Source organism: Protomyctophum parallelum, assembly GCF_964188405.1.
Source record: "Protomyctophum parallelum genome assembly, chromosome: 2".
NCBI lineage: Eukaryota > Metazoa > Chordata > Actinopteri > Myctophiformes > Myctophidae > Protomyctophum > Protomyctophum parallelum.
This window is the reverse complement of record NC_139699.1, coordinates 37,113,279-37,138,490: the sequence shown is the minus strand read 5'-3', so window position 1 is coordinate 37,138,490 and position 25,212 is coordinate 37,113,279. Positions and strand designations below refer to the sequence as shown.

At 41.6% G+C, this 25,212-nt stretch overlaps 1 protein-coding gene across 1 annotated transcript in view; it reads right to left on the bottom strand.

Moving 5' to 3' along the window:
- Positions 1–25,212, bottom strand: part of syt7b (synaptotagmin VIIb) — a gene marked incomplete at its 5' end in the record, with an annotated part of 142,109 nt that overhangs the window by 55,426 nt on the left and 61,471 nt on the right. The window contains 3 exons of the mRNA XM_083759512.1: positions 1,970–2,104; positions 5,105–5,184; positions 12,344–12,447. Coding sequence (XP_083615638.1) covers positions 1,970–2,104; positions 5,105–5,184; positions 12,344–12,447 — 319 coding nt within the window. The remainder of the gene's footprint in view (positions 1–1,969; positions 2,105–5,104; positions 5,185–12,343; positions 12,448–25,212) is intronic.

The following is a 25,212-nucleotide window of genomic DNA, read 5'->3' as shown; positions in this document are numbered from 1 at the left end:
GGATCACTTGTGGGGTTTCTCTCTAAAAAAGTAGCTGGTCTCCGTGCTTATCTGAGAGATCTCTGCTGGCTCCATGCAGGTGGATCTACAGTAGGCTGCTCTGGCATAATAGTGTTAGTGGTGTTATTGTAATTGGCACTATCACAGCATTCTCATTTCCAAAGTAAGCAATAAAATAGAATTGCAATACAATATAAGATTGAAAACCATGGTATCTAAGAGAATGGATCCTAATCACGCCAACCAACGACAACATAAAAACTGACAATACTGTATATTCTTCCATCATTTAGTCTTCAGGCAATGTACTGTACATGGCTCTGTAGACCAGACTAATGAGAACTATAAGGATGCCTTATAGCGAGCACAGTACCATGGGTGGCAGTGTCAAATAACCACAGAAACTCAAAGTGAGTGGAGGGAAGGGTGTGAGAGAAAAGAACACAAAAAGCAACTCCTTTACGTTCACTTTCAAACAACCACAACAAGACGACACCCTAACCACACCCCCGTCCCCCCCCGTCCCCAGACAAAACAGCAACAATAAATAACCAACGGTCAACCCTCTGTGACAAGCCTTACAAAGTGGAAAGCACCGAGGTTGGGGCACACATGATGGTTAATTGTGTTGGGTAGAAGATCGGGAGAGGGTTAGCGGGTGAAAGGGTTCTGCTGAGGGTTGTCCGTCTCCATGGTAACGCTCCATGGGCTGCAGGTGAGACCTTACAGGTTAGAGGGCTTGATCAAGCTGGCAGGGCTGTAGGGAATGGGGCTATCCGACCTTATCACTGGTATAGCCACTACACACAGTGGGAGAATATCAACCAAAATGTTATCAGTTATCAGTTCTATGAGTGTTTGAGTCATGACTCATGATGCTTACTGACAATTGTATTGCACTGTCCATTAGGATGATTCTAAAATTTAATCATCAAAATATGATTGGTTCCTGTTGGAATCTTACAATTAACATTTCATATTTTGGGAGCAGTTTTCAATTCCACAATTGTTTACCGAACAGGTTTTCTTTAACAAGAAAAAGCAGCAGAGGAAAGGCTTGCTTTTATAGGTAGAAGAGATCTGTTGGATAATGGGCACAATTACTGTCTGCAAAAGTCAGATTAGGGCTGTCATAAAGATCTAAACATCACTGAGAATGTTCTGTACACCTCTGTTAGGTCTTGCGTGGCCGGCACTGCATACTAGACACAAATTACACCTGTCAGTAGAGTTCATCTAGGATGAAAACAGATGTTTGCAATACGACAATATTATGTGAACTGGATTGTGTTACAAAAGAGATACTTTCTTCCCAGAATGATGATTAGCTGTGTTGTGAAGTAAAAAACTATAGCAATGAGGCTGTCTGTCTCTGTCTACAGTAGTGTACTGTATGTGTGTAGTGTAGTGTACGTATGTCATTTTTTCCACAATGGCTCTGTATCATCATCAAATCTCAAAACAAGGCCATAATACTTGATATAATTAGATCTAACTCAGTATCTGACTTTAAATAATTTTTTATATAATTTGGTGGTAAACGGTCAAGGTCAAGTGAGTAAATTGTTAATTAACAAATTGTCCAACTACTCACTGTAGAATGATAACACTGATTACATTTGAAATCTGTGTTTCCTAGATGATGTAAGAATTATCTTATATCATCGTTGTACACTGACGTCGAACTTTGGCTTTTTTGGCTCAACTTTGCAGTTGCTCACTCGGTCATCCTTATTTTTCCACAGATTTGTAAATAACCACAAATTGTCCCTGGACATTGATGAGCTTCCATTTTTGGCATTGTATGGCTAACTTTGGGTGCAATAAAGAATAATTGTATAATGCTAGCATGTCAACCAGAAAAGGTGTGTGGTTAGAAAGCCGGGAGAGACGCATAGAGCTCAAGCCCCTCTTCATTACAGCCCTGCCAAGAGAGAGGGGTCCCTTACCAGCCATGACCGAGACTCACTTGGGCGTGAGGCGAGGGTCTCCGTAGGGAGCATAGGGAGACATGTTTAAGAGGAACTCCTTGGGTGGGTAGGAGCTCCATCTCTGCTGCACGTTTCTGCTGTCATTGTTATTCCAAAAGTCTCCGTCTAGATCACTGTGGCCGGACAGAGAGAGAGAGGTAAGATAGGTAAGTGAGAGAGGTGATACAGACAATGTGGGATGTATACTAGTTGCGTGCAGGAGTCACGCACCGATAATAACGGATCTACAAGCTGACAATGCGCTGTGCTTCGACACATTGTAAGCTCATAGATGATCTATATTCGGTGCACGACACAGCACACAACCATGTGTAAATTAGGCATAAGAGCAGTACAGAACTGGTCAAAAGTCAGAGCAGAGCAACATGGTTCATGTGTAGGAGTCAGAACTGCAATTATCACTGTATCAAAAAGTTATTGTCAGAGATCTCTTGATGTCATGGAGAGAGGAATATTTATAAATAGCATAAACCTGAAAATCTTAACAAAGCTTAAATTACCAAATTTGGCAGATGCTTTTGTGTCAACCTAAACAGAAAGGATGAGATACCATTTATATTCGTCATGCAATATCCCATATCCCAATTATTTTAGTCCTAGAATCAAGCCATCCAAGATCCTATAGTGAATCATGGTCATAACCCCTTTGATTCTGCGAAGAAAGAAAACTGCTAAACAAAGGGTATTTATTATATGTACTTATGTAGTATATCATACTATCAAACTTTTTTTTCCCCAAAAAAATAAATAATGAATGGACGATTTTTCTGTAGCTGGGAGGGAATTCGTCAAAATCGTGCACATAAGGTTTTCAAAAAACAATATTAATAGTATGTGGTTGAAACCCCAAATAAATGATAGAATAAAATCTCAATGGATTATATTACTATTGGGTATGCTAAATAGCATATTAAAAATCACACCCGTGTGAACTGAGTGGTGCAACTCCTCTCTCTCTCTCTCTCTCTCTCTCTCTCTCTCTCTCTCATTAGCAGGCAACGGTGCAGCACGTGCAGCACTATCTCTCTCTCTGTTTCTGGAAAACAGCGCCCCTACTGGTACTAATAGTCATTCTCGTGCTCATGGCCACAAAGGTGGGTGAACACGGACATTGCTGTTCCTTGGAGTGGTTGCACCACTCAAAAATGTAATATGTAAAAAATCATAACAATTATGCACTTGGTGACAAGTTTTGGATTTTTGGCATGGTGTTAGGTATGGGCATAAGGTTTTCCATCGCAAACTAGTTCTGCTCTCCCCCTAGTGGTCTGTTTGCAATGAATCCAATATTAGATAAGACTGTATTGAAACCCCAAATAATTGATATGAGAGATTTTTCAATAGATTACCGGTATGTTACTAATGGGTATGTGTATGCTAAATAACATACTAACAATTTAGGAAAATCTAAGTTCTGGAAAAGCATCATTTTCAACATGGTGTCCATGGCCCATTTCCAGAGTGTATTAGTATGTTATTTAGCATACGCATACCCAATAATAACAGAATCCAAAAGCCTTCTATCAATTATATAATAATAATAATAATAATACATTTTATTTATTTACTTTACATTTGAAACAAATCTCAAAGTGCTACAAGCAGAAATAATTAAAGGAAAAATAAGAATAAAACAATTAAAACATTCTGTGATTACCAAACAGCTAAAAGTTTTAAAAGAAGCACACAGGGAATCCTAAAACTAGGCAAATGCCTTGCTAAAAAGGAAGGTCCTATTTGGGGTTTCAACCCTAATCTAATATTAGATATTTAGATTCATTGCAAACAGACCACTAGGGGGGCGAGCTCAACTCCTTTGATGGTTTTTCAACTTCCATTGAAATGAATACTGAGGGGGCGGGGCTGTCACTCCGCACGCACACACGCACACGCGCGCGCACCCGTGCAGAGAGCGGAGACAAAGAGAAAAGACTGGAGCCCGTTGGAGTTGGTTAAATAGATGGACGCTGTGTAAAAGCCATGAAAAACAATGCAAGAAAATGTAATATCCAACACGGGGGCAAAAAAAGAGAGAGAATAGGATGGACTGTCCATTATAAGGCTCTGGGCAGTCTGGTTGCATGGTATATTAATAACATGGCAACTATCAAACACGGTTCACCACACAAAACCATCAGTTCAGAAAATGTACATTACATCCACTGCAGATGCACAGTAAAATCCTCAGTGTACATTTAACTCTGAGAGTATCACACTCAGTTACAAATGGATAAATGAACACTGAGAATATTACTGTATAGGAGAGACAGTAGCTGTATGTATCCACCCAGAGGGAGCAAAGAGGGAAAGGTAAAGTGATACTACAGCAAGCATTATTCTCTTTAAGAGTACTTTTGAAATAGCTTGGCTGTCTTGAATGTCTGACAGTAATATGACAATATGTATGCCAAGAAAATGGTTAAATACACAGTAAAATCCTGTTAAATTAATGCCACACACTGTGTGTTTGATGGCCAAATACACCACCATGCTGTCACCTGCTTCTTTTGGCAGGGAGAGGAAAGAGACAGGAAAGAGGTATAAATTTGAAATATCTGCTTTTCCTTTCCTCGAATCCTACCTCTCTTTTGTGTGCCATTTGTTAGTGACCCCGGCAATAAATAAATAATAAAGGTCTTTGACTGGGTTTTCATTTGCTCACAATTCACCTGCCCAACCTGTGCAGGTTTCCCCATTGGATTTTCAAGGCATTTATATAAATAGACAAGGCAATTATATTTCCCTGGCAATTCCCTGGAATTCTATTCATTTCAAAACGAATTCCACTGACGTCCCACTGATGTTTGATAGACAATAAATATGTAAATAGATACATGCAACACTGTCTTCGAAGCATCTTTCTTCAGCACTTCATAACATAAAGTTAATGGTACATGAGCTTTGTTGATGTATTGTACAGTAGCCTATATGAGGTATCAATGTATGAACTGTGAGTGTCCAAATGTAACCATATATGAACCCTTAATGGTCCATATATGGTAGCATATATTGTAACAACATTTGCAAACATTTGTCCAAGTTAAATTAGCACTCAGAATTGTACGGTGCATGTGCCCTCCAAAACACCCAATACTACCCAGTCTGACACCTACTTGATGGCTTTGTTTTCCCCTCTGCCTCTCACAGATTCTGGAGAGCTGGCAGGCTCCACCCCAGGCTTATTCCTCTTCCCCTTGTGAGAAATAGAGGGGGTGTGGGGAGAGAGAGAGAGAGAGAGAGAGAGGAGACAGAAACAGAGAAAGAGTCATTGAGGTACATCAAAAATAAAACATTTTAACAAGTGACATTCTCATCCTAATAAATCATCATAAATATGATGAATATTTTACATTATATTACATTATTCTAAGCACAAAGAAGTGAGTGATACTTTGGATGGAGGCCACAAGGCACAGCTTTGCACTCAGCTATACAGCAAACACATGTATCAGACATAATATCATAATTATTCTGTTGCTAACCACAGGTCTATTAAATAGCCTACTCAAATAACATACATGTAATATGCAGAGAGATAAAGCAACTTTATTCACAATTTAATTGGAGCTGTCACAACACTGCTTATCAAACTCCTGCAGAGACATGGAGGTACACAAATTAAAGCTGGTGTCACTTTTCCTTTCTCTGCAAGTAGCTTTTTCTTCGCATTCAAAAGCGATGTGCTTTTGAAACGGACTGAAGAATGCTTTTCTGAGCTTTTCTGAGGTTGATCACACTGACAACCACTTTGTTTTAGTTTTTTACTTTGCAAAGCAAAGTGCTACAAACCAAAACAACAAGGGGTTGAAACTGTCGTTTCCAAATTACAGGGACTCAAAGTGACAACATTGCAAGTAGTAATGAATGTGCAATCAGGTGCAGCTCATAAAACCTTCAAGAATGACGCCAGAAGGGAAGAGCAGGTACGAAAATGAGAGGCTGTTCGTCACAGGATTACAGAAAGAGAAAAAACAAGTTTAAAAAACTTTTGTGCGCATGTTGATGGAGAGAAATGTGAGGAATGACAAGAAGATGGAGATGGTGTACCGTGTGAAACAGAATTGAAAAGAGAGGCCGCTACTAGATTACAGTCAGTGTGGGAGTTGAGACACTACAGTATGTGCAATGGAGAAAGAAAAGCAGAATGATGAGAGAGAAAGAAGCAAGGGGGGAGATCAGAGGAGAGCATTAGTGAGACATTGGAATCTCATCACTCAGACGGGAGGGCATTGCTGCCAACCTTTCCCTCCAGAGTCCTGGTGTCCTCATGTCTGTCACACAGAGGTACTCAACACCCTTTCTTTGTCTGTCTGTCTGTCTGTCTCTCTCTCTCTCTCTCTCTCTCCATCCTCATGTCCAAATTCCTTCCTCTGCATTCTGCGCTCCCATTTCACCAACTCCTCCCTTGCCTCGTTGTCGTTGTCCTCCTCCTCCTCCTCCTCGACCACAGAAACAGTCAATGGCATCAGACCAGCTACCGATGTCTTCATCTTCATTATCATCATCTTTGCATGAACAAATGCTGTTCTCGCTATAGTCCATCCATCAGAGGGCTTCTGAATCCAGGCCACACAATCACTCGCTGAATGATGCTATGATGAGTCGCAGGTTATTAGTTAAATATCTGCAACAGTACATGTTTGCAAATACAATCAATCAATAATTATATTTCCATGTTGGCCATCGGCTTTACAGATGATTGTGTTGTTTAGTTGAAATTCCATGAAGCAAGGACGCCCGCACGACTCCAATCCGTCTTAGTTTCTCACCGGGTGCGCGTCGAGAAAAGTTAACTTTACAAGAAAGTCTCTAAGGAGAGAATACCAGCACTCACGGTCATTTGGTTTAAGGTACTTTTTATTCTTTTATAATTCGCACAGTATGCTGCAGAGCAGACAGCACAACATACGCGTTTCGGCGTATAGCCTTCGTCAGCGTTGTACTATGCTGATGAAATTCCATCATACGATTTGGATGAATAGAGGAAACATGAGGTGAGGTTGAACAACAGAGCAAAAAGGACATAAGAATCTGAGCTTAACTGGAAAATGTGCTTCTTGATTAGGAAGGGGCACAACACAGAGGTATATCTCCACCAGGCTGGCTGGCATGAGAGGCAGCATGTGACATTGGCAGGGATGATGTTTGGCATTGCATCAACCCAAAAAGCTTGTATGTTGATATATTATATCATGCTTAAAGCATGCACTTATAGTAAGACCATAAGACATTGTGTTAGTAAAATGCCTGGGTATGTCATCATGACAGGATTGCATTAATCTGAATCTGTACTAGGCATAGGCATACTGTATGTGTTGATAATGTGTTTTTTAAGTGATGCAACCACTTCCTTAAGTAGCTTTGTGTGTGCCTGGCTGGGTGGCTGGCTGGGTGTGTCTGAGCACGGAAATTGCATTTTGTTGGTGTCACTGTTGTGCAGCCTAACACACACATACATATTCACTGTATATATGATGATTTCAAGTGTATCAGTACAGTACAGTACAGTACAGTACAGTACAGTACAGTACAGTACAGTACAGTACAGTACAGTACAGTACAGTACAGTACAGTACAGTACAGTACAGTACAGTAACCCCCTGGGGACCCCCACATGGTAACTGTCATTTCTCAACCGTTTTGGACGCGGGGTGGCTCGCCGGAACCGGCCCCCTGGGCGTGTTCCTGGGGGTCTGGATGTTCCGGGGACCCCCCGGTGACCCCCGGGGACGCCCACACAGTAACTCTGTCATTTCTCGACCGCTAAGTACGCAGGGCCCCTGGGCGCATTCCTGCTGGTCTGGAAGTTCCGGGGACCCCCCGGGGACCCGGGGACCCCCACACGGAGTTGCACCACTTACTTCACACGGGTGTGATTTTTAGATTAGGTGTTTAGATTAAAGGATGGTATAAAAGCACAATTAAGGGCCCAGGCCGTAGCGTAACGGTCTGGGCACCGGACTGGTAATCCAGTCGCAGTGTGCCGCGGGTTCGACTCCCGGACCCGACACGGCCTTTACTGCATGTCATCCCCCCATCTCTCTCCCGTTTCCTGTCAGCCTACTGTCTGTCCCTTCAAAAATCAATAAAAGGCGTAAGCCGCAAAAAAAATATCTTAAAAAAAAAAAAAAAAGCACAATTAAGCCATCAGTTCCAGCTATCAACATCACAACAAGCATTGGATTGGATACTCTAATGAACATGTGAAGTGAAAGGCTATAGGAAAGATCTCTTACCTTCTTTTTTTCAATTATTTAAATAGTGGTTTAAAGTTAAGGGTTAAATACAAATTAATCTTGTGCTTATTCCTAAACTCATTTCAATGGTGCCCCTTTTAAAATTCAGATTCATTTTGAAAACTCATAATTCAGATTTCTGATTAATTATTTCATAATTATTAATTCCACTGATATAGAATCTACAGGATTAAACCCATATGATTACTACAGTGTGATAATATTGCCCAGCCTATATGAAAGCAGCATTGCTTGAGTAACGGAGACAAAGCAGTTACAGAGTGGTGAAATAAATGCCTTTGTTACAGCATTAGATGGCTGAAATTATACTGTATTATCGCATGTAACAAAATTATATAATGTTCTTCCACACAGCAAGGACCAGGAGACGCCCCAATAATACTATTTTATGTGATGAGTAATGTCATTGTGCTTTCTCTCTTCCGCTCTCTGCCCCTCTGTGTCCGGTGCACGTGTACCTTTATAGATGAGTGGGGTACTGTATGTTGGCATGTTGTCTTGTCACATTACATGGGCTTTACCTGAACGCTGCGTCTGTCCTTATGTATGCACATGCATGCATGTAATACTGTACAGTAGGTGCTGCGCCCTCTTTATCTTTATCTCCCTCTCTGTGTGGGGTGCGTGTGACTGTGCAAGTACATCGTAAGGGGGTATGATGCGAGACCCGAAACCCAGATGACCTTGGGATTTATAGTGACTCATATTCATATAGGAATAGATTACGTGACAACCAGGAATAGTCTGGTGATCACCGGAGAGACGGGTGACATCCGGAATGTAGATTGTAGACGGCACCCGGGAGCAGTATAGGTTGGCGCCCCAGCCTGTGTCTTCCGTGAGGAGGAAGCACAACAAACCCACGGTGAGGCCTTTATGGCTTGTACACACTGCCCGATATTTGCCTCCAGCGCCGATAAAAGCGCTCAAAAAAACAAATTATGTAGCCTATATGTATTGGGTCTACTCTGGATCGCATCTTGGTGAACTCTTGCAGTGTGTGATCCCTAGTCAGCGATCAATCGTTTAGTGTGAAAGCCACAAAGATAATATGACAGACGATTAAAAAATATATATACTCCTGTAGTGTGAAATACATAACGATCTGATGACTAGAGGCCATTAGGAGGGCCACTCAAGCCGCAAGCGGAGCCTGCAGCACCACCGTTGCCCAAATGGAGCCTGCAGAACCATTGCGGCTCAAGAATCCACCGCTCCTGAATGAAGTGTCATGTGCTGGGAGTCTGGTAACGCACCGGTCCTGGACCTGGTGAGAGCAGGAGTCGGAGTGGACGTGGTGAGACGTAGGAGGGGCCCGGACAGGAGATCTACCTCCCAGTAGTTCCGGAGCAACAGATTCTGTGGCCCTGGTCTTTCCCTAATTGGACTAATCGAGGGTAACAACTGGGACGTAAGAGACTTGACTGAGACTTGATCACCTGACTGGTTCACCTGAGTGAGGGGTATGACGTTGCGAAAGGTCAGTGACATTCTCACAAGGATTAGAGATGGAGATAAAACAGAAAATGGACAAATGCATGCTGTGCTGTATAAACATGGAGTGAGATAAACAGAATCACATACATAATGAGGGTGAACAAAATAAACCATAGGTTAATGGATTTGCTACCGCATTTAGTAAGATTATTCTGACTGTGCCCACAATGATGAGCATGCATATTTCATCTTTATTGTCTCCGCCCAGCGATTTACATGACATTTTGCACACACATTCCCACAAGGCCGAGGACGAAATGCCACTTGAAAATGTTCAAATCGGCCTCAAGGTGGCGATTTACATTTTCCCTAGAAGCCAAGGAAAAACCTTTGACCTGCATTTTTCACATAGATCTGGCTTTTATAGTGCCACCAGGAATAGTGGGTTGTGTGGCCGCAAGATAACGTTTACGCACAGTGGAAGCTCCTAAATGTGTAATTCACGGAAAATGTTTATTACTTGCGGATAGAGAGAAATTTGCAGGATTGGCCCGTTTTGAACAAAGTGCCTACAATGAACGCAGCATGCAATTTTGCACACATATACCTAGTAGGCTGAGGAATACATCCCACCCTTTTCACATTGGCCTGCCAGGCTAGAGAAACACCAGCAAATGGATTTTTGCAAACAAATTCCAAATTCCAATTGCCATCAAAGGCATAAGAAGAATTGGCACCCTTTTCACATTGGCCTAGCCCCATAGCGCCACCGGGAGGCCACGATAACCTACCTGACCTGACCTGTGCTGACCTGTACTACCTGTGAGTGAGGAGTGTTGGCTTACATTACATAGACACAAGCTTTACATCATGTATGTCCACTATTCCATAATATTGTGTCAAAGCCAAGGCTTTACTAAGTGCTGTGTACCACTGACTCCTCAAATGCAAATAGAGAGTGCATATCCTATTTTCTTGGGTGGGAGTGTACTGGGCGCACACATGCAGTTACCATGCAGAGGTACAACAAGCCCACCCCCATCCAAAACGGTTGAGAAATGGCCGACTGACCTACCGTCAAACTTATCGACAGACTACCGTCAAACTTATCGAGTTACTGCCGACCCGTCGGACTACCGACCGACCGTCGGACTTACCGACCAACGTGTCGGACTACCGACCGACCCGTAGGACTACCGACCAAAATCTTTTGGATTTCGCCTTTGCTGGGAATGTGACTATACCTACTATATGCATTTAAATACATACAGAGGATATTTAGCTTGTGACAACAAAGAAACAGAAACATTATTCACTCTTATATTTGTCCTCCAGACCTAGGTTGCATCCCATGATAATTATTTATTAGCATGCCCACAGCCTCAAACACCAGAATACATTCACTTGAAAAACAATGTGGCTGCACGCATGATGACCACAGCACCATTGCGTTTATCAGATACAAATGGTCGGAAATTTCCATGTGTAAAATGAATAAACATGCAAGTGCTTACTATTAGCATGTTATTTATTACAGGAATGTAAATATATAGGGAGTGTACGTACACTTCCTATGTGTGAACAAAAATGAGTGGCACCAAGAATGATAGTTATTTTAGAGCTATTTTAAAGTAAGTCCTACTGTACATTAAGTACTCAAGTGATGCATTCTGGGAGGGCTCATGTCTCTTTCAGGGGAGCCGAGTTCCCTGTAGCTCCTCTGTATTCTGAACCCTGGTAACGAGTGGGAAGAGTCAGAAGGAGAGGACCCGAGAGAGAAAGAGATAGATAAACTGACTCAAGGACAGACAGATTAGGGATAAAAGGGAATAATGTGTGCAGAAAGAAGCAGCAGGTATTTTCAGAAAAAGGATGGCATACATCAAATGTATAAGTTGCTCTCAGTACTCAGTTGCTCATGCAGGAACCATGCAGTATGTATGTAGTGTTGTGCATCAGTAGATGATTAATTAGCATGGGACTGAAGCCTGGCAGCAAACAGGCACGCCACAATGCAGGGCACAGCATACATAACGTACTGGAGGATTCTGGCCATGTTTGCAGTCATGGTCACACAAACAACATCTCCCTGCCTCCAATGCATCCCAGTGTATTGTGTTCATCACAATACAATGTTGTGAATTGTGTTCATCACACACTGCAGAATCACCAATAAGCAGCAGAAGAATCCTGATGGCGTATGCATGCACTGCCAACTTCAGAAAAACACGGCTTATTTTCTTGAAAAGTATTTCACAGAGGAAGATGAAGGTGAAAAGTTTTATCTTCGGGCAAAGGTGGAAGCCACGTGAGGGAAGGTGTTCAGAACATACATTAATTGTGATATGAAAAATATGCATGGAGAGCGAGACTGAGGGAACATGACTCTCTTTTTTTTTCTTTTTACATTTTCTGGCATTTCGGCAGTGAAAGAGAAACAGGAAAGATGGACAGAGAGTCAGCAAACATTCCAGCAAGCCGGGAGTTGAACCTGGGAAACGCAGAAGGCTTTTTGCGTGCATGTGGTATGTGTCCTAATCATTCGGTATATATTCAAGTTCAAGTTCATATATTCAAGTATATATCTCTGCTGAAAATGTACAGTTTCCAGAAAATTTATTTTGTTTTATTTGTAATGTGACAAGCAGGGTAACTTACCAATTTACGTTGACACCAGGTGCAGATACCACACAGAGCCACGAGCCAAACGGCACATACTGTGAACGCAACAGACACCAGGAATACACTGAAAGACACTGAGCCTGAGAGAGAGAGAGAGAGAGAGAGAGAGAGAGATTATTTAACAGTACTCAATAATAAAATGAGACTAGAAAAACTGCCCCTCTCTGCAATTATAAACTATAAACTGTTATTTTCTTCTTCTTTTTTTGTGAAAGACACTGAGCCTGAGAGAGAGAGAGAGAGAGAGAGAGAGATTATTTAACAGTACTCAATAATAAAATGAGACTAGAAAAACTGCCCCTCTCTGCAATTATAAACTATAAACTGTTATTTTCTTCTTCTTTTTTTGTGAAAGACACTGAGCCTGAGAGAGAGAGAGAGAGAGAGAGAGAGATTATTTAACAGTACTCAATAATAAAATGAGACTAGAAAAACTGCCCCTCTCTGCAATTATAAACTATAAACTGTTATTTTCTTCTTCTTTTTTTGTTGTTGCAATAATCTGTCGTCTGGTGGTGGTATAACAGGCTAATAAAAATAAATATATAAAATGGTAAATGGTGCATTTATATAGCGCCTTTATCCAAGGCGCTTTACAAAGATTGTGCATTACATTCACCCATTCACACACACATTCACACACCGATGCCGGAGGAAACCATGCAAGGCACCAACCTGCACATCAGGAGCAATTAGGGGTTCAGAGTCTTGCTCAAGGACACTTCGACACTAACTCGGAGGAGCCCGGGTTCGAACTGGGAACCTTTCAGTTCCCATCCGGTCACTCTACCCCTGAGCCACTGCTGCCCATAACAGTAACAATACACGTAACAGTGTATTCATAATGTTTAGTAGTGCGCATACAAAGTTGGACAGATCGGTGTAGTTATAGGTGAAAACATGAATTGGCTTGGTATGGCGCCACCATGATGACGGAATGGGCGTGCATAATTTCACAGAAATCGCACGCTGTCTTCAAGATTTGAGTAATTTTGTTCAAAATGAACCAATCTTGCAAACTTTGGCAGGCAAACTTAGCCAATTAGGATGGAATATGGGAAAGCGGACAGATCCGTGTTGATCACATGACTATGGAGATAGTGTATACTGATTTGCATTTGATGTATGGATAAAATGTGTGCGAGTAATGTACAGAAATGTGATTTGCCAAAATCACATTTCGTTATAACAGGCCGGAATAATTCAGGCAGAGGTTCGTCATTGTCATCCAAGGAGTGTGTGTAGTGTACACAGTTTGGCATCGACCGGGCCAACGGTGCCGGAGATTAGCTGTGGACCCCCCCCCCCCCCCCACACACACACACACCCCCCCCCGGTGGAGACAATAATTGAAACTCAAAGTTATTAACCAAAGACAGTTAATAAATAGGTTAAAAACTACATTGTAAAACAAAATATCTTGAGCTGTCACCACAATTAATATGGCTGCTGAAGGTAATCCGCATGACAAACATGGATGAGAATCTGCACCACTAAACACGGTTGCTGTTTGGCAGAGTTCACAGATGAGGAGACACTAAGAGTACACTAGATGAGGTACACTAGAGTACATCTTGGCACAAAGGAACCAAAAACACAAGGCAGAAAACAGAGACATTTGATGGCTGACAGATTGGTTGCATACTGTACCAACAAGGACGATACCCGCCAGCCGCCTGGTGTAATCATTATGAGGTTTTGTTTGCCATTCAGTTCCTCGCACTGACACTAATGTTGAAGTATTTATTAAATTAAAGTATTGATCAAATGCTATTTTCTTTGTGAATATAAGACGTGAGTATGTGATAAACATTGCCCTCTGAATCCAACCTCGAGCGCAGCTTTATCAGCCGATGCCTACAGCTCAGGCCTCAGGCTGATGCCTGGGTGAATATATCTTAATGGGAAGAGGGGATTTATGGGTTTGTGATGTGTCTTTTCCTTCTCCACTCTGTTATGGCTGGTAATATGCAACAGGCAGACCAATTTATCTCAGAACAGGGGAAAACATTGCACAAATTGAAATTGCGTTACTGTACTGTATATGCACAGTGCATATTCCCTTCATGTATCAAGGCTCTGTAATAATAATCCACAAGACACATAGAACAAGAGTCAGGCCTGGAATTTCACCATTTCACCAAGGCCACTTCGCCTTGGTGTTGTAAATTGTGTTCCAAGAGACTTATAAAAGAACAAGACTGGGCCTGGAATTTCACCAAGGCCACTTCTCCTTGGTATTGCAAATTGTTTCAGGGCATAAAGGCCAAACGCCAGGGCAGCAAGGCTATCAAATAAAAAAAATGAAAATTACATTCACAGAATGTGAATATTCTCTTCAGTGTTCTGTCTCGTCTTGTCCTGACTCCTTCTGCACAATTAATTTATTGTAAGTTTCTTCTCAATATCCTCTCCACCTGTCCCTCCTTTTCCCTTTTCTTCCGTCTTTTTTTTTGTATTACTTGTATATTTATCAGGGCCAATGAACAGGAGTGGATTAGTAAAGACATCCTATTCCACCTCCACTTCTTCTCACATCTTTTCATGTGCCTGGGCCTCTTCAACCTGTATAAATCTGCTATCTGACCCTCTCCCTCTCCAGGTCTTGATGAACATTGATTTTATCACGTTTATATAGTCAAATAATAATAATGGTAATACAAAATAATAATTGTATCCCCTAGTGTCACTATTCTGGGGCAAACATTCTGCTAAAATAGCAGATCTACAAGGTCAGATTGCAGATCGGCTATTTTCAGCTAATATATTTAGTCTAGTATAAAAGCAATGGTTCTCAACATGTGTGTGTGTGTGTGTGTGTGTGTGTGTGTGTGGGGGGGGGGGGAGGGGGGGGGGGCTATAGGGACTCTGGTCAACAAAGTATACGTCGGTCTAAGTGGTTTTAAGAGGCGACTCTTTGTGTCCGTCAGAACAATCCTCATTTTGAACTCAGGGGAGGAGATGAGCAGTGATAATGATCGCTGCTCATCACTGCTGCACTCAAAAAGCCATTCAAGCTCAGGTGATCGTGGTGCTGATATTCATATTAGATGTTCGTCAGCCACATCTACCCTTATCTGGCATCACTGAACCAGATGGCTCTTGTCTTACATATCTTTTTCCTGTTATGACAGTGTCACAGTCAATTTTATTTTTGTTAGCTGAGAGAGAGTTGCGGCTCCCCTCGTGTGGCGGCGGGGGGGGAGGGGGGGGCTGTATTGATATAGAATTAAACATAGAATAGAATTGAATTAAAATGAACTTTTTGAGGCACAGGTGAGGTTACTTTCAAGCTGCCGTCCTAATTTTGGGGCGTCATTATAGTTTATACTGTAGGTGAAAACTTTCAAAAATGTCCAAAAATAGCATATCTACAAGCTCACAACTTGGCATGATGCGACATGAGCTTGTAGATCAGCTATTTCCGCTCTTCATCGTACAATTAATCTTAAAGGGTTTAATTAAGTGTTTAATTACTAAAGGCAGTGTGCTTGCCGAAGTTGTACTATGTTCAATGTTTTTCAGACATCTGAATTCCTGTTCTTTGACTATATAGAAGTGTCTATTTGTACGTTGTGGCGCTGATTATGGTCAGCGTTGGATTAAGATGTGCACTGCAAAATGTGCCGATACAAACATTGTGATCTGTGGCCAGAGCTGACTGCTGGGTTAACATAGAGGTGTGAAGTGAGTCACTTCTCTCTCTCAAAGGGAAGTCAGTACATCAACTGTTACTAAACCGACTAACAAGTTGTAATAATCCACCAATGTAATTATTGTAAAGCAGTAATGTCATGTGTTGAACTGCTTATAATAGTGAAGTATAGTCATACAAAGACTAGAGGAGTATGTCCTGTCCCAACCCTCGCAGGAGGGAATCTGATAAGGATACCAGCCATAAATACCAGCTCTCTCACAGGCTAACTGACAGCAGGAGGGGGTCTGATAAGGGCATCTTCACTGTCTCCACATAGCCAGCGCATGTTGAGCACACGGTGACCACATGTGTGCTCAACTCACTTCCTGGTTCCATTGCCTGGGGGTGACAAACAGCCAGTAAGCTAACCAATGGCTGAGGGCCTGGCACAAACAGCCAATCACAGGAAAGGCTGATGCCCAAGGCAGAGGTTCATATGAACTAGCCTGTGTCCCCGTGGGTCAGATTCTGTAAACCAACCAAGAAGAATCCACCAACCTCGTGTACACTATGCACGAAGAACAAACCCTGTGTATTACACTGCACAGCTAAGCAGCCTCACATAAGACCAATGGTAAATATGAATTCATGCAATATAATGAATAATGATCTATGTGTTGTGATGTAAACCTGTATTTGACGAATATATTATGTGTATTGTCTTTTATAGGTTTTCTAATCTAATCTGGTTACTAATCTACAAATGGTTACTAACTAATCAAAGGCCTGAACAAGGGCTATAATCACTATCCCGATCTAAAGGCTAAACTCGTTGTGTCAAATGTATGCTTATGAAATCAATAATAAATATATATAAAATACAAATGAGTTATGTTATTTAGGTTGCGAATGGCCTGAGATTTGAGTAGAGACATTAGACCCATTGTGAAGCTGTAATCCTTTCAGAGGGGCTAGATGGCACGGTTAATGTTAAAACTAACAAAGAAATCGTAGCGAACTATAAATCTGAACAGTAAAAAACCAGCGGCGTAATTATTATCATAATTACGGTCGACTGTAACAAAACTCCATAGGAGTAAAAAACCATGGAGTGTAGTTATTATCATAACTACGGTTCATTGTAAAACTCCATAACAGTAGAAAACCATAGATAGTAATTATTATCATAATTACGGTTGACTGTAAACAAACAAAAAGTTATAATGTAGAAATATCACAGCTAGACGCAAAGTCTCAAAGCATAGTTGGTAAATTGGCCTGGAGCTAAATCTACAGATAGGACTAAACAGCAAAAACAGTACAGCTAGAAATCTAATGTTTCGCACAGAGCTCCGGACAGAGAGCCAGCTAACTTAGATAGGGCGTTAAAGAACTGAGCTGAAAGTCATTATAACTAACAAACAGGCGGACTAATGATTCTGTGCTCTGGGTTTCGGTAACTACTCCAAAATCAAAGACTATTAGCCTCTGGTTCGAAGCAAGCTAACGGTCATTGATCCGGGGTGGATTGCTGTAGCTAGGAGCAAAGAAGCATTAGGCCCATGTTAATTCTTGCTTTCAACAAGGATAAAGATGGCCGCCAAAGCTAACTGCTAAAACTAGCAGTAGCCTAGTCCTCAAAAGCCTCCATACTGGAACACCACCCCTAGCTAGCTAAGAGCGGGGGACGGGCAGTGTGGCAACAGGCACTCCTGACTTATTCTGTCAGGCAGAAAGCAGGGGGAGGGGTAGGTAAATTGTCCTCAAAGCCTCCATCATTGGAACACCATACCCAGCTATAAGCGGGGGATGGGCAGTGATGGTTAACAGGCACTCTCTCAAGCTGAACACAGCAGAGGGAGGGGTAGGCAATAAAAGTCCCCAAATATGTTAATTGCAGGCCTAAGCAGGAACATGCATGTAAACCACAGGGGGTCCAGCACACAGGACTAGATTAAATGCTGAACACGAATTGATTGTAACAAATAAGGGAGCGGGTATTTAATAGTTAGGAAACTATAAATACTTAAAGCTATCTAAATCTGGGACCGTTAAACAAACGCCATCCGGGTTACTACCACATTTTCATAGGCTATTTTGAGGTTCACAAATGCGGTTGCCTTTTTGGCGTTTGTATCCAGCACTAGACACTTAGACGCTAATTCATCGAATATTGATTGGTCTAATTTGCTTTTAACTTTTAACTCGTCGATTAATAAATCAGCCATTTTACTTCACCTATCAGGGTTTGACCCCCACCCCAGCTGACGGTCCCCCGTTCTCCACTGGCTGGTGGTGTTTGATTGGCCTGAATCTTTGGGATTTTAGTATTTTAATGGATTTATCAACACGGTTTTATAGTTTTTTAGCTTTGACAAAGAGTTTAACCCGGATGGCGTTTGTTTAACGGTCCCAGATTGAGATAGCTTTAAGTATTTATAGTTTCCTAACTATTTTAATACCCGCTCCCTTTGACAAGGTTTAACCCGGATGGCGTTTGTTTAACGGTCCCAGATTGATAGCTTTAAGTATTATAGTTTCCTAACTATTTATTAATACCCGCTCCCTTTGACAAGGTTTAGTAATCCGAACCCTTTATGACGTTATGAGAGAAAACCACTCCATAAGTTTATGAATAGGTTTTGGTGGGAGGTGTGGCGCTGATTATGGTCAGCGTTGGATTAAGATGTGCACTGCAAAATGTGCCGATACAAACATTGTGATCTGTGGCCAGAGCTGACTGCTGGGTTAACATAGAGGTGTGAAGTGAGTCACTTCTCTCTCTCAAAGGGAAGTCAGTACATCAACTGTTACTAAACCGACTAACAAGTTGTAATAATCCACCAATGTAATTATTGTAAAGCAGTAATGTCATGTGTTGAACTGCTTATAATAGTGAAGTATAGTCATACAAAGACTAGAGGAGTATGTCCTGTCCCAACCCTCGCAGGAGGGAATCTGATAAGGATACCAGCCATAAATACCAGCTCTCTCACAGGCTAACTGACAGCAGGAGGGGGTCTGATAAGGGCATCTTCACTGTCTCCACATAGCCAGCGCATGTTGAGCACACGGTGACCACATGTGTGCTCAACTCACTTCCTGGTTCCATTGCCTGGGGGTGACAAACAGCCAGTAAGCTAACCAATGGCTGAGGGCCTGGCACAAACAGCCAATCACAGGAAAGGCTGATGCCCAAGGCAGAGGTTCATATGAACTAGCCTGTGTCCCCGTGGGTCAGATTCTGTAAACCAACCAAGAAGAATCCACCAACCTCGTGTACACTATGCACGAAGAACAAACCCTGTGTATTACACTGCACAGCTAAGCAGCCTCACATAAGACCAATGGTAAATATGAATTCATGCAATATAATGAATAATGATCTATGTGTTGTGATGTAAACCTGTATTTGACGAATATATTATGTGTATTGTCTTTTATAGGTTTTCTAATCTAATCTGGTTACTAATCTACAAATGGTTACTAACTAATCAAAGGCCTGAACAAGGGCTATAATCACTATCCCGATCTAAAGGCTAAACTCGTTGTGTCAAATGTATGCTTATGAAATCAATAATAAATATATATAAAATACAAATGAGTTATGTTATTTAGGTTGCGAATGGCCTGAGATTTGAGTAGAGACATTAGACCCATTGTGAAGCTGTAATCCTTTCAGAGGGGCTAGATGGCACGGTTAATGTTAAAACTAACAAAGAAATCGTAGCGAACTATAAATCTGAACATACGTCTCTAAATGTTTTGATGAATTGAACATGGTGGACCCTCTTGTAAACAAGTGTAATGCTTAATTGGGTCGTCCACTCACAGTTAACAGTCTTTGTATTGAGTTTGTGCTTGAAATGTACTGTAATTCTGCAAACTGTTAATACATATTTCAATCAATTCAATCAAAAAAAACAAACCAGAATGATGAGCCTTTTAGACTGATAGCAGAGGGGCTGGGTCAGATTGAGTGGAGAATGGAGATGCACAGCTATAATTGGAATACCTCAAGGATAAATGGGTTTTATCTTACCAAGCAGCAGCAGAGGAGAAAAAAGAATGTATGATGAATAATTTAGCCATACAAATATTGTCCATTAGGCTACAAGGTGTATAGATTAATCTGATTACAGGTGTTTGTCCATGTCAGGAACACCTCAGTATTTGGACCCTTATGCAGAATAATCCAGGCAACGACTTGCACTCAAGCAATCTTTTATTTAACTCAGAAAACCCTCCCAGGGCAATATAACATAAACTCACAATCTCGGGAAACACAACATTATAATCGAGCAACCTAACCAATAACAGAGTCCCTAATATACCTCCATACACATTAACCAAAGTCTCTTCAGTTTAGAAGCACAGGTCTCACAATCAGCCAGGGCAAGGGAGTCAACAGAGGGGCAAAGTCAGGGGGGCGACCCAGGCATGGCACACTTGGGCAAGAGTGTGACAGTTCAGAAGATAATTAAAAAGTTTGAAAACCAATGGATTATTAGACCATATAGTAAACATGTTGTAAAATATTGTTTAGCCTATATGCCAGCAGAAATTCCAACTACATAATGGAATTTGAAAGATCATTGATATCCTCTATTGACAGTTACTGCTTTTGCTTTTCTACGTTTTGATAAACATCTTGCATCAAGATGCTGCTTTCAGATGTAACAATGCTGTAAAACATAAAAGTAAAATTCTCTTTGACAGACTACCCTTGACTTCATCAATAAGGTCAACATCTGCCAACATCTGTGTCTCTTCTCTTGCTCGTTTCTCGTGTCATTATCATACAATTTATTTTAAACATGGGAAGAGGAAAAGCGAACAGTCTCAGGGCTTAATGACTGTCATCATGCACCACTGATTGTTATGAGGATAGATTACAAGAATCAGTCTTTACAGTACTATAAATTGCAATCACAAATGTAGCAGCCGTTACTCACCATCCGTTTTTTGCATCATCCATTATCTCTGCTCTTTACCTCTACCCCTTTAATTGTTATTTTTATCTCCTTCCTTACAATGTATCTATCAATACATTATTTTCAATCTTTGGGTAATTACATAATTTAATACAGAGCTGATTAAAACTACTCATCTGAAAAATAGCCTCCATAAAACACTCTTGCTCTTTACATCCAAACCCCTCTCTCACTCCCTAAGTCTACTGAGATTGTCGCACCAGTATATCGCTGCTGTCTGGCAGAAACCTCTTATCTGCCTATTTTAACTTTGTGTTTTTTCGTAAACTAACGCCCTACTTGATCATACTACAGTGTCACAAAAAAGTAGAACATCCACAAGCTTGTGGATCTGCTACTTTTGATACTTGAATTCGATTCCTTAAAAGTAATAGTTTTGGACATCATTTTATGAGGTTTCCACCCGACAGAGACGATATGTGATTATGATTATTACCCCACACTGATGCTGTTATATATGACAGCAGAGCCCACACATTCAAAATCTAATTACAGTAGTAGTGTAGGTGATGAATAATAATACTTTACACGCAGTACAAGATCTCTTCTGGGCTGGAATTTGTATAAAAATAACAATTTCTTATTGTTGTCTAATTATGTGTGTTCAAAGTGAGTAACCCATCGCGCCTAATTGCTTATATGTGCAGATTTATTTGTGATTTATTCGGCTTCATGACACACTGAAGCATTCATTAACAACACAAAACAAAGGCTACGTAAGCGAACACAACTTTTTGGAGGAGGTTTGACAATGTTGTGCCCTAGAAGTTATATACAGGTGTCAGGTGATTAAATAAGGTATACAGTTTGGACAAGACAGACCCCTAACTGCTCCCCCCGAGTGCTCATGATTCATTATCTAATATCTCTCTCCGTCAAACATCTCCTCCCTTTTCCCTCCCTCCTCTCTTGCACCTGCTGTGCTTATCTGCATGTTCAGCTCACTCAGCCCTCAGTGTTGGCACCAGCAGTGCAGCTCACTGCCCCCACTGTTGGCACCAGGGCTGACACAGTGCAAGTGCTATTAGTCACAGGAGACCTCCAGAGAAGCAGCTCAGATTGATACAGCAGGTTGAGAGTTGCCATCAAGGGAGGTGACCCCTGGTTGGCGGAGCCGGCAGCTCCAGAATGGTGGTGACCCATGGGAGGAAAACAGACATCCATATAGACAGGAAATCAGAGAAAGGTGAAGAGGTGATTTCAGTGCACAGTATCAATGCTTATCATATCCTAATCATAACCCATACTCCCATAACTAGTCCCTTATTATTCAACTCAAAGTAATTGAGTAACATTCTTAGGAAGCCCATATATTTATAATACATTCAAATAAGATTATAAAACATTATCGTTTGAGTTATAATCAGTCAATACTAGATACTAGTCATATCACAATAATAATAACACATTATAAATAATTGTATAACTTCATAATGTCTGGTCATTCACAGACTCAAATTATTATTGCAACCGCACATCACATTTACTATGAAATCGTACATAACATTTCCCGTCAGTTGTTTGGTTGGTCACGCCCCCATATAATGACCATATAATACTGACCTGACAAAGATCGAAACGTTTATTCAATAAAGTAAAGTAATAAAGTAAATACCATACCAAAAGAATGGTATGGTATACCATATACGGCCAGTACAGAATTAATTCCATATGTTGATCTGACCCCCATGCCAAAGCGCCCAGCAGTCTGCTGTCACCCAGGCGGATATGTTGACCAGGGGGCACAGAAAACAAAATAAACTAGAAAAAGTGCCCTTCCGGGCACAGGTCTCCACCAGGTTATCCACAGATCCGTGCAGTTAGAGGTAAAAACACTTTTCGGCCAGTTATAGCGCCACCTTGAGGCTGAGTTGAAATTGTTCATGTGGCATTTCGTCCTCGGCCTAGTGGGAATGTGGGTGCACAATTTCACGGAATTCACGCGATGTGTTCATGATTTGCAGCATTTTGTTTGAAACTGAGCACTCCTGTGAACTTTGGAAGCCAATCTTAACCAATCAGGATGGAGTCTGATCAATCTGAAAGACCCGTTTCGTTGAATGGCTCTAGAGAGACTGTGTACCAATTTGCGTGATGTTTGGACAAAATCTGTAGGTGTACTGTGCAAAAACTTGTTTTGCACAAAGCGGCCTCCTGGTGGCGCTATAACAGGCCGTTCTGGAATGTTTGGGGCAGAGGTTCATGGTTGGCATCCAGGGAGTGTGTGTGCAAAATATGGCATCGACCGGGTTAACGGTGGCCGAGATTAGCTGTTCACGGACACACACACGGACGGACGGACGGACGGACGGACGGACACACAAACGGACGGACGGAGTGCAAAACATACTCTCCCCACATGCCTTCGGCCTGGTGGAGACAATTACGTTTAGAGGCTCAAGCATCACTTGCAGGTATGTTGTGTGTGGGGAAGTAGGCGTTGGTGATCTATGGTTCAGATTGTAGCTTGTAGATCATCTACTTTTGATGTGCAACACTGGCACACAACTAGACTATACTGTATAAATTGGGCATGACGGTATTGCAGGTATGGATCAGCTGTGTGTAGTCCAACAGTACAAACACTGTATGCACACTTTTGTGCTTGTGAGCATTCACTTGTTCCATACTGTAGTGTAAATGCCCAGGTGTCTGTGTGACAGTCGAGTTGCCACTGCCACCCATCCAGTTTCAAATAAGCTGTTGGATGTTTTCTTGCGTCAGTCAAATTATAACCACAATTCTGTAATTGTAAAATTATGTTTACTATTTGCTCAAACTTTGCATCCAGTAAATCACGCCGTATACCTCGAAGAAAGTTAGAAAAACAATGATGACCCAGGAGTACAACAGAGTTTGTTATTGTCATTTCAACGACGGGAGAAGCTGCCCATAGACAGCCCAAAAGCAACACAAATAACAGATAAACTTGTGGAATTCATTGTTCTAGATGACCAGCCCCTTCAAGTCGTTGAAAACATTGGCTTTCGCCGTTTAATCGAACATTTGGAGCCACGGTACAGTAAGTCAACATTATATAACAGAAAAAGCCCTCCCTAGGCTGCATGCTACCGTGATGAAGTGTGTTAAAGAGAAGATAAACAACGCACAGTTCTTAAGCTTCACAACCGATATTTGGAGCTCGGGTGTGAGCCCATTGTCTATGATAAGTTTAACAGCACACTGGGTGGACAGCTCGACATTTGAGCTTAAAAGTGTAGTTCTACACGCTAGTGAATTCGGTGGGTCACATACTGGCAAAACCATTGCCCAAAAAATAGAAGAGATGCTTGCAAAGTGGAACATCACCAGGGCTAAACTTCACGTTATTCTACGCGATAACGCAACCAACATGAAGAAAGCAATGGAGCAGGAGATGAAGGTGGCGAGTTTGGGATGTTTTGCACACTCGTTGCAACTCGTGGTGAACGAGGCAGTGCTATCACAGAGAAGTGTTAAAGATGCGCTTTCTAATGCAAGAAAAATAATTGGGCATTTCAAACACTCGCCACTGGCGACATCACGTTTGGAAGCGGTCCAGTCAGACCTCGGAATGAAAACAAAACACCTGCAACAAGACGTGACAACAAGGTGGAACAGTACGTTCTATATGGTCGAGAGTATGTTGGAGCAGAAGAGATCCATTTCTTCATATGGAGCTGACCACGACCTGCCAGTGAACCTTACAGTCAGCCAATGGGCTTTGCTGGAGAAAATCGTGGTCGCTTTGCAACCTGATGAAGACCATCCTCCTAGAGGCTGTCAACAAGAGATTTGCACACATCGAAAAGGAGCCCCTGTATGCAGTTGCCACACTCTTGGATGCACGTTTCAAAGACAGGTATGTCCATTGTCCAACAATCATGTAATAGTCCAAATCTGTATGTAAACTATATTATTTATTTAACACATTGTAATGGCATTTTTAATCTTAATTGCACAGTGCACACATAATATAATAGTTTGCCAGCAACCCCCATTATGTTTTTTTCCCCCAAAGGTAATCTGTTGAAAATAGTGCTCTTTGTGAGCTTGTAGATCAGCTATTTTCAAAAGAAAATGAAGAGTGCCCCCTCCTGGACAGAATAAAATAAAGAGGTTGTTTGTTTTGGAGTGGACACTTATTCTCTCATTGTAATTTCAGATACTTCACAACTGCAGACAGCGTCAAGCATGCAAAGGATGCTCTGACCAAAGAGATGGAGAAGATGGAG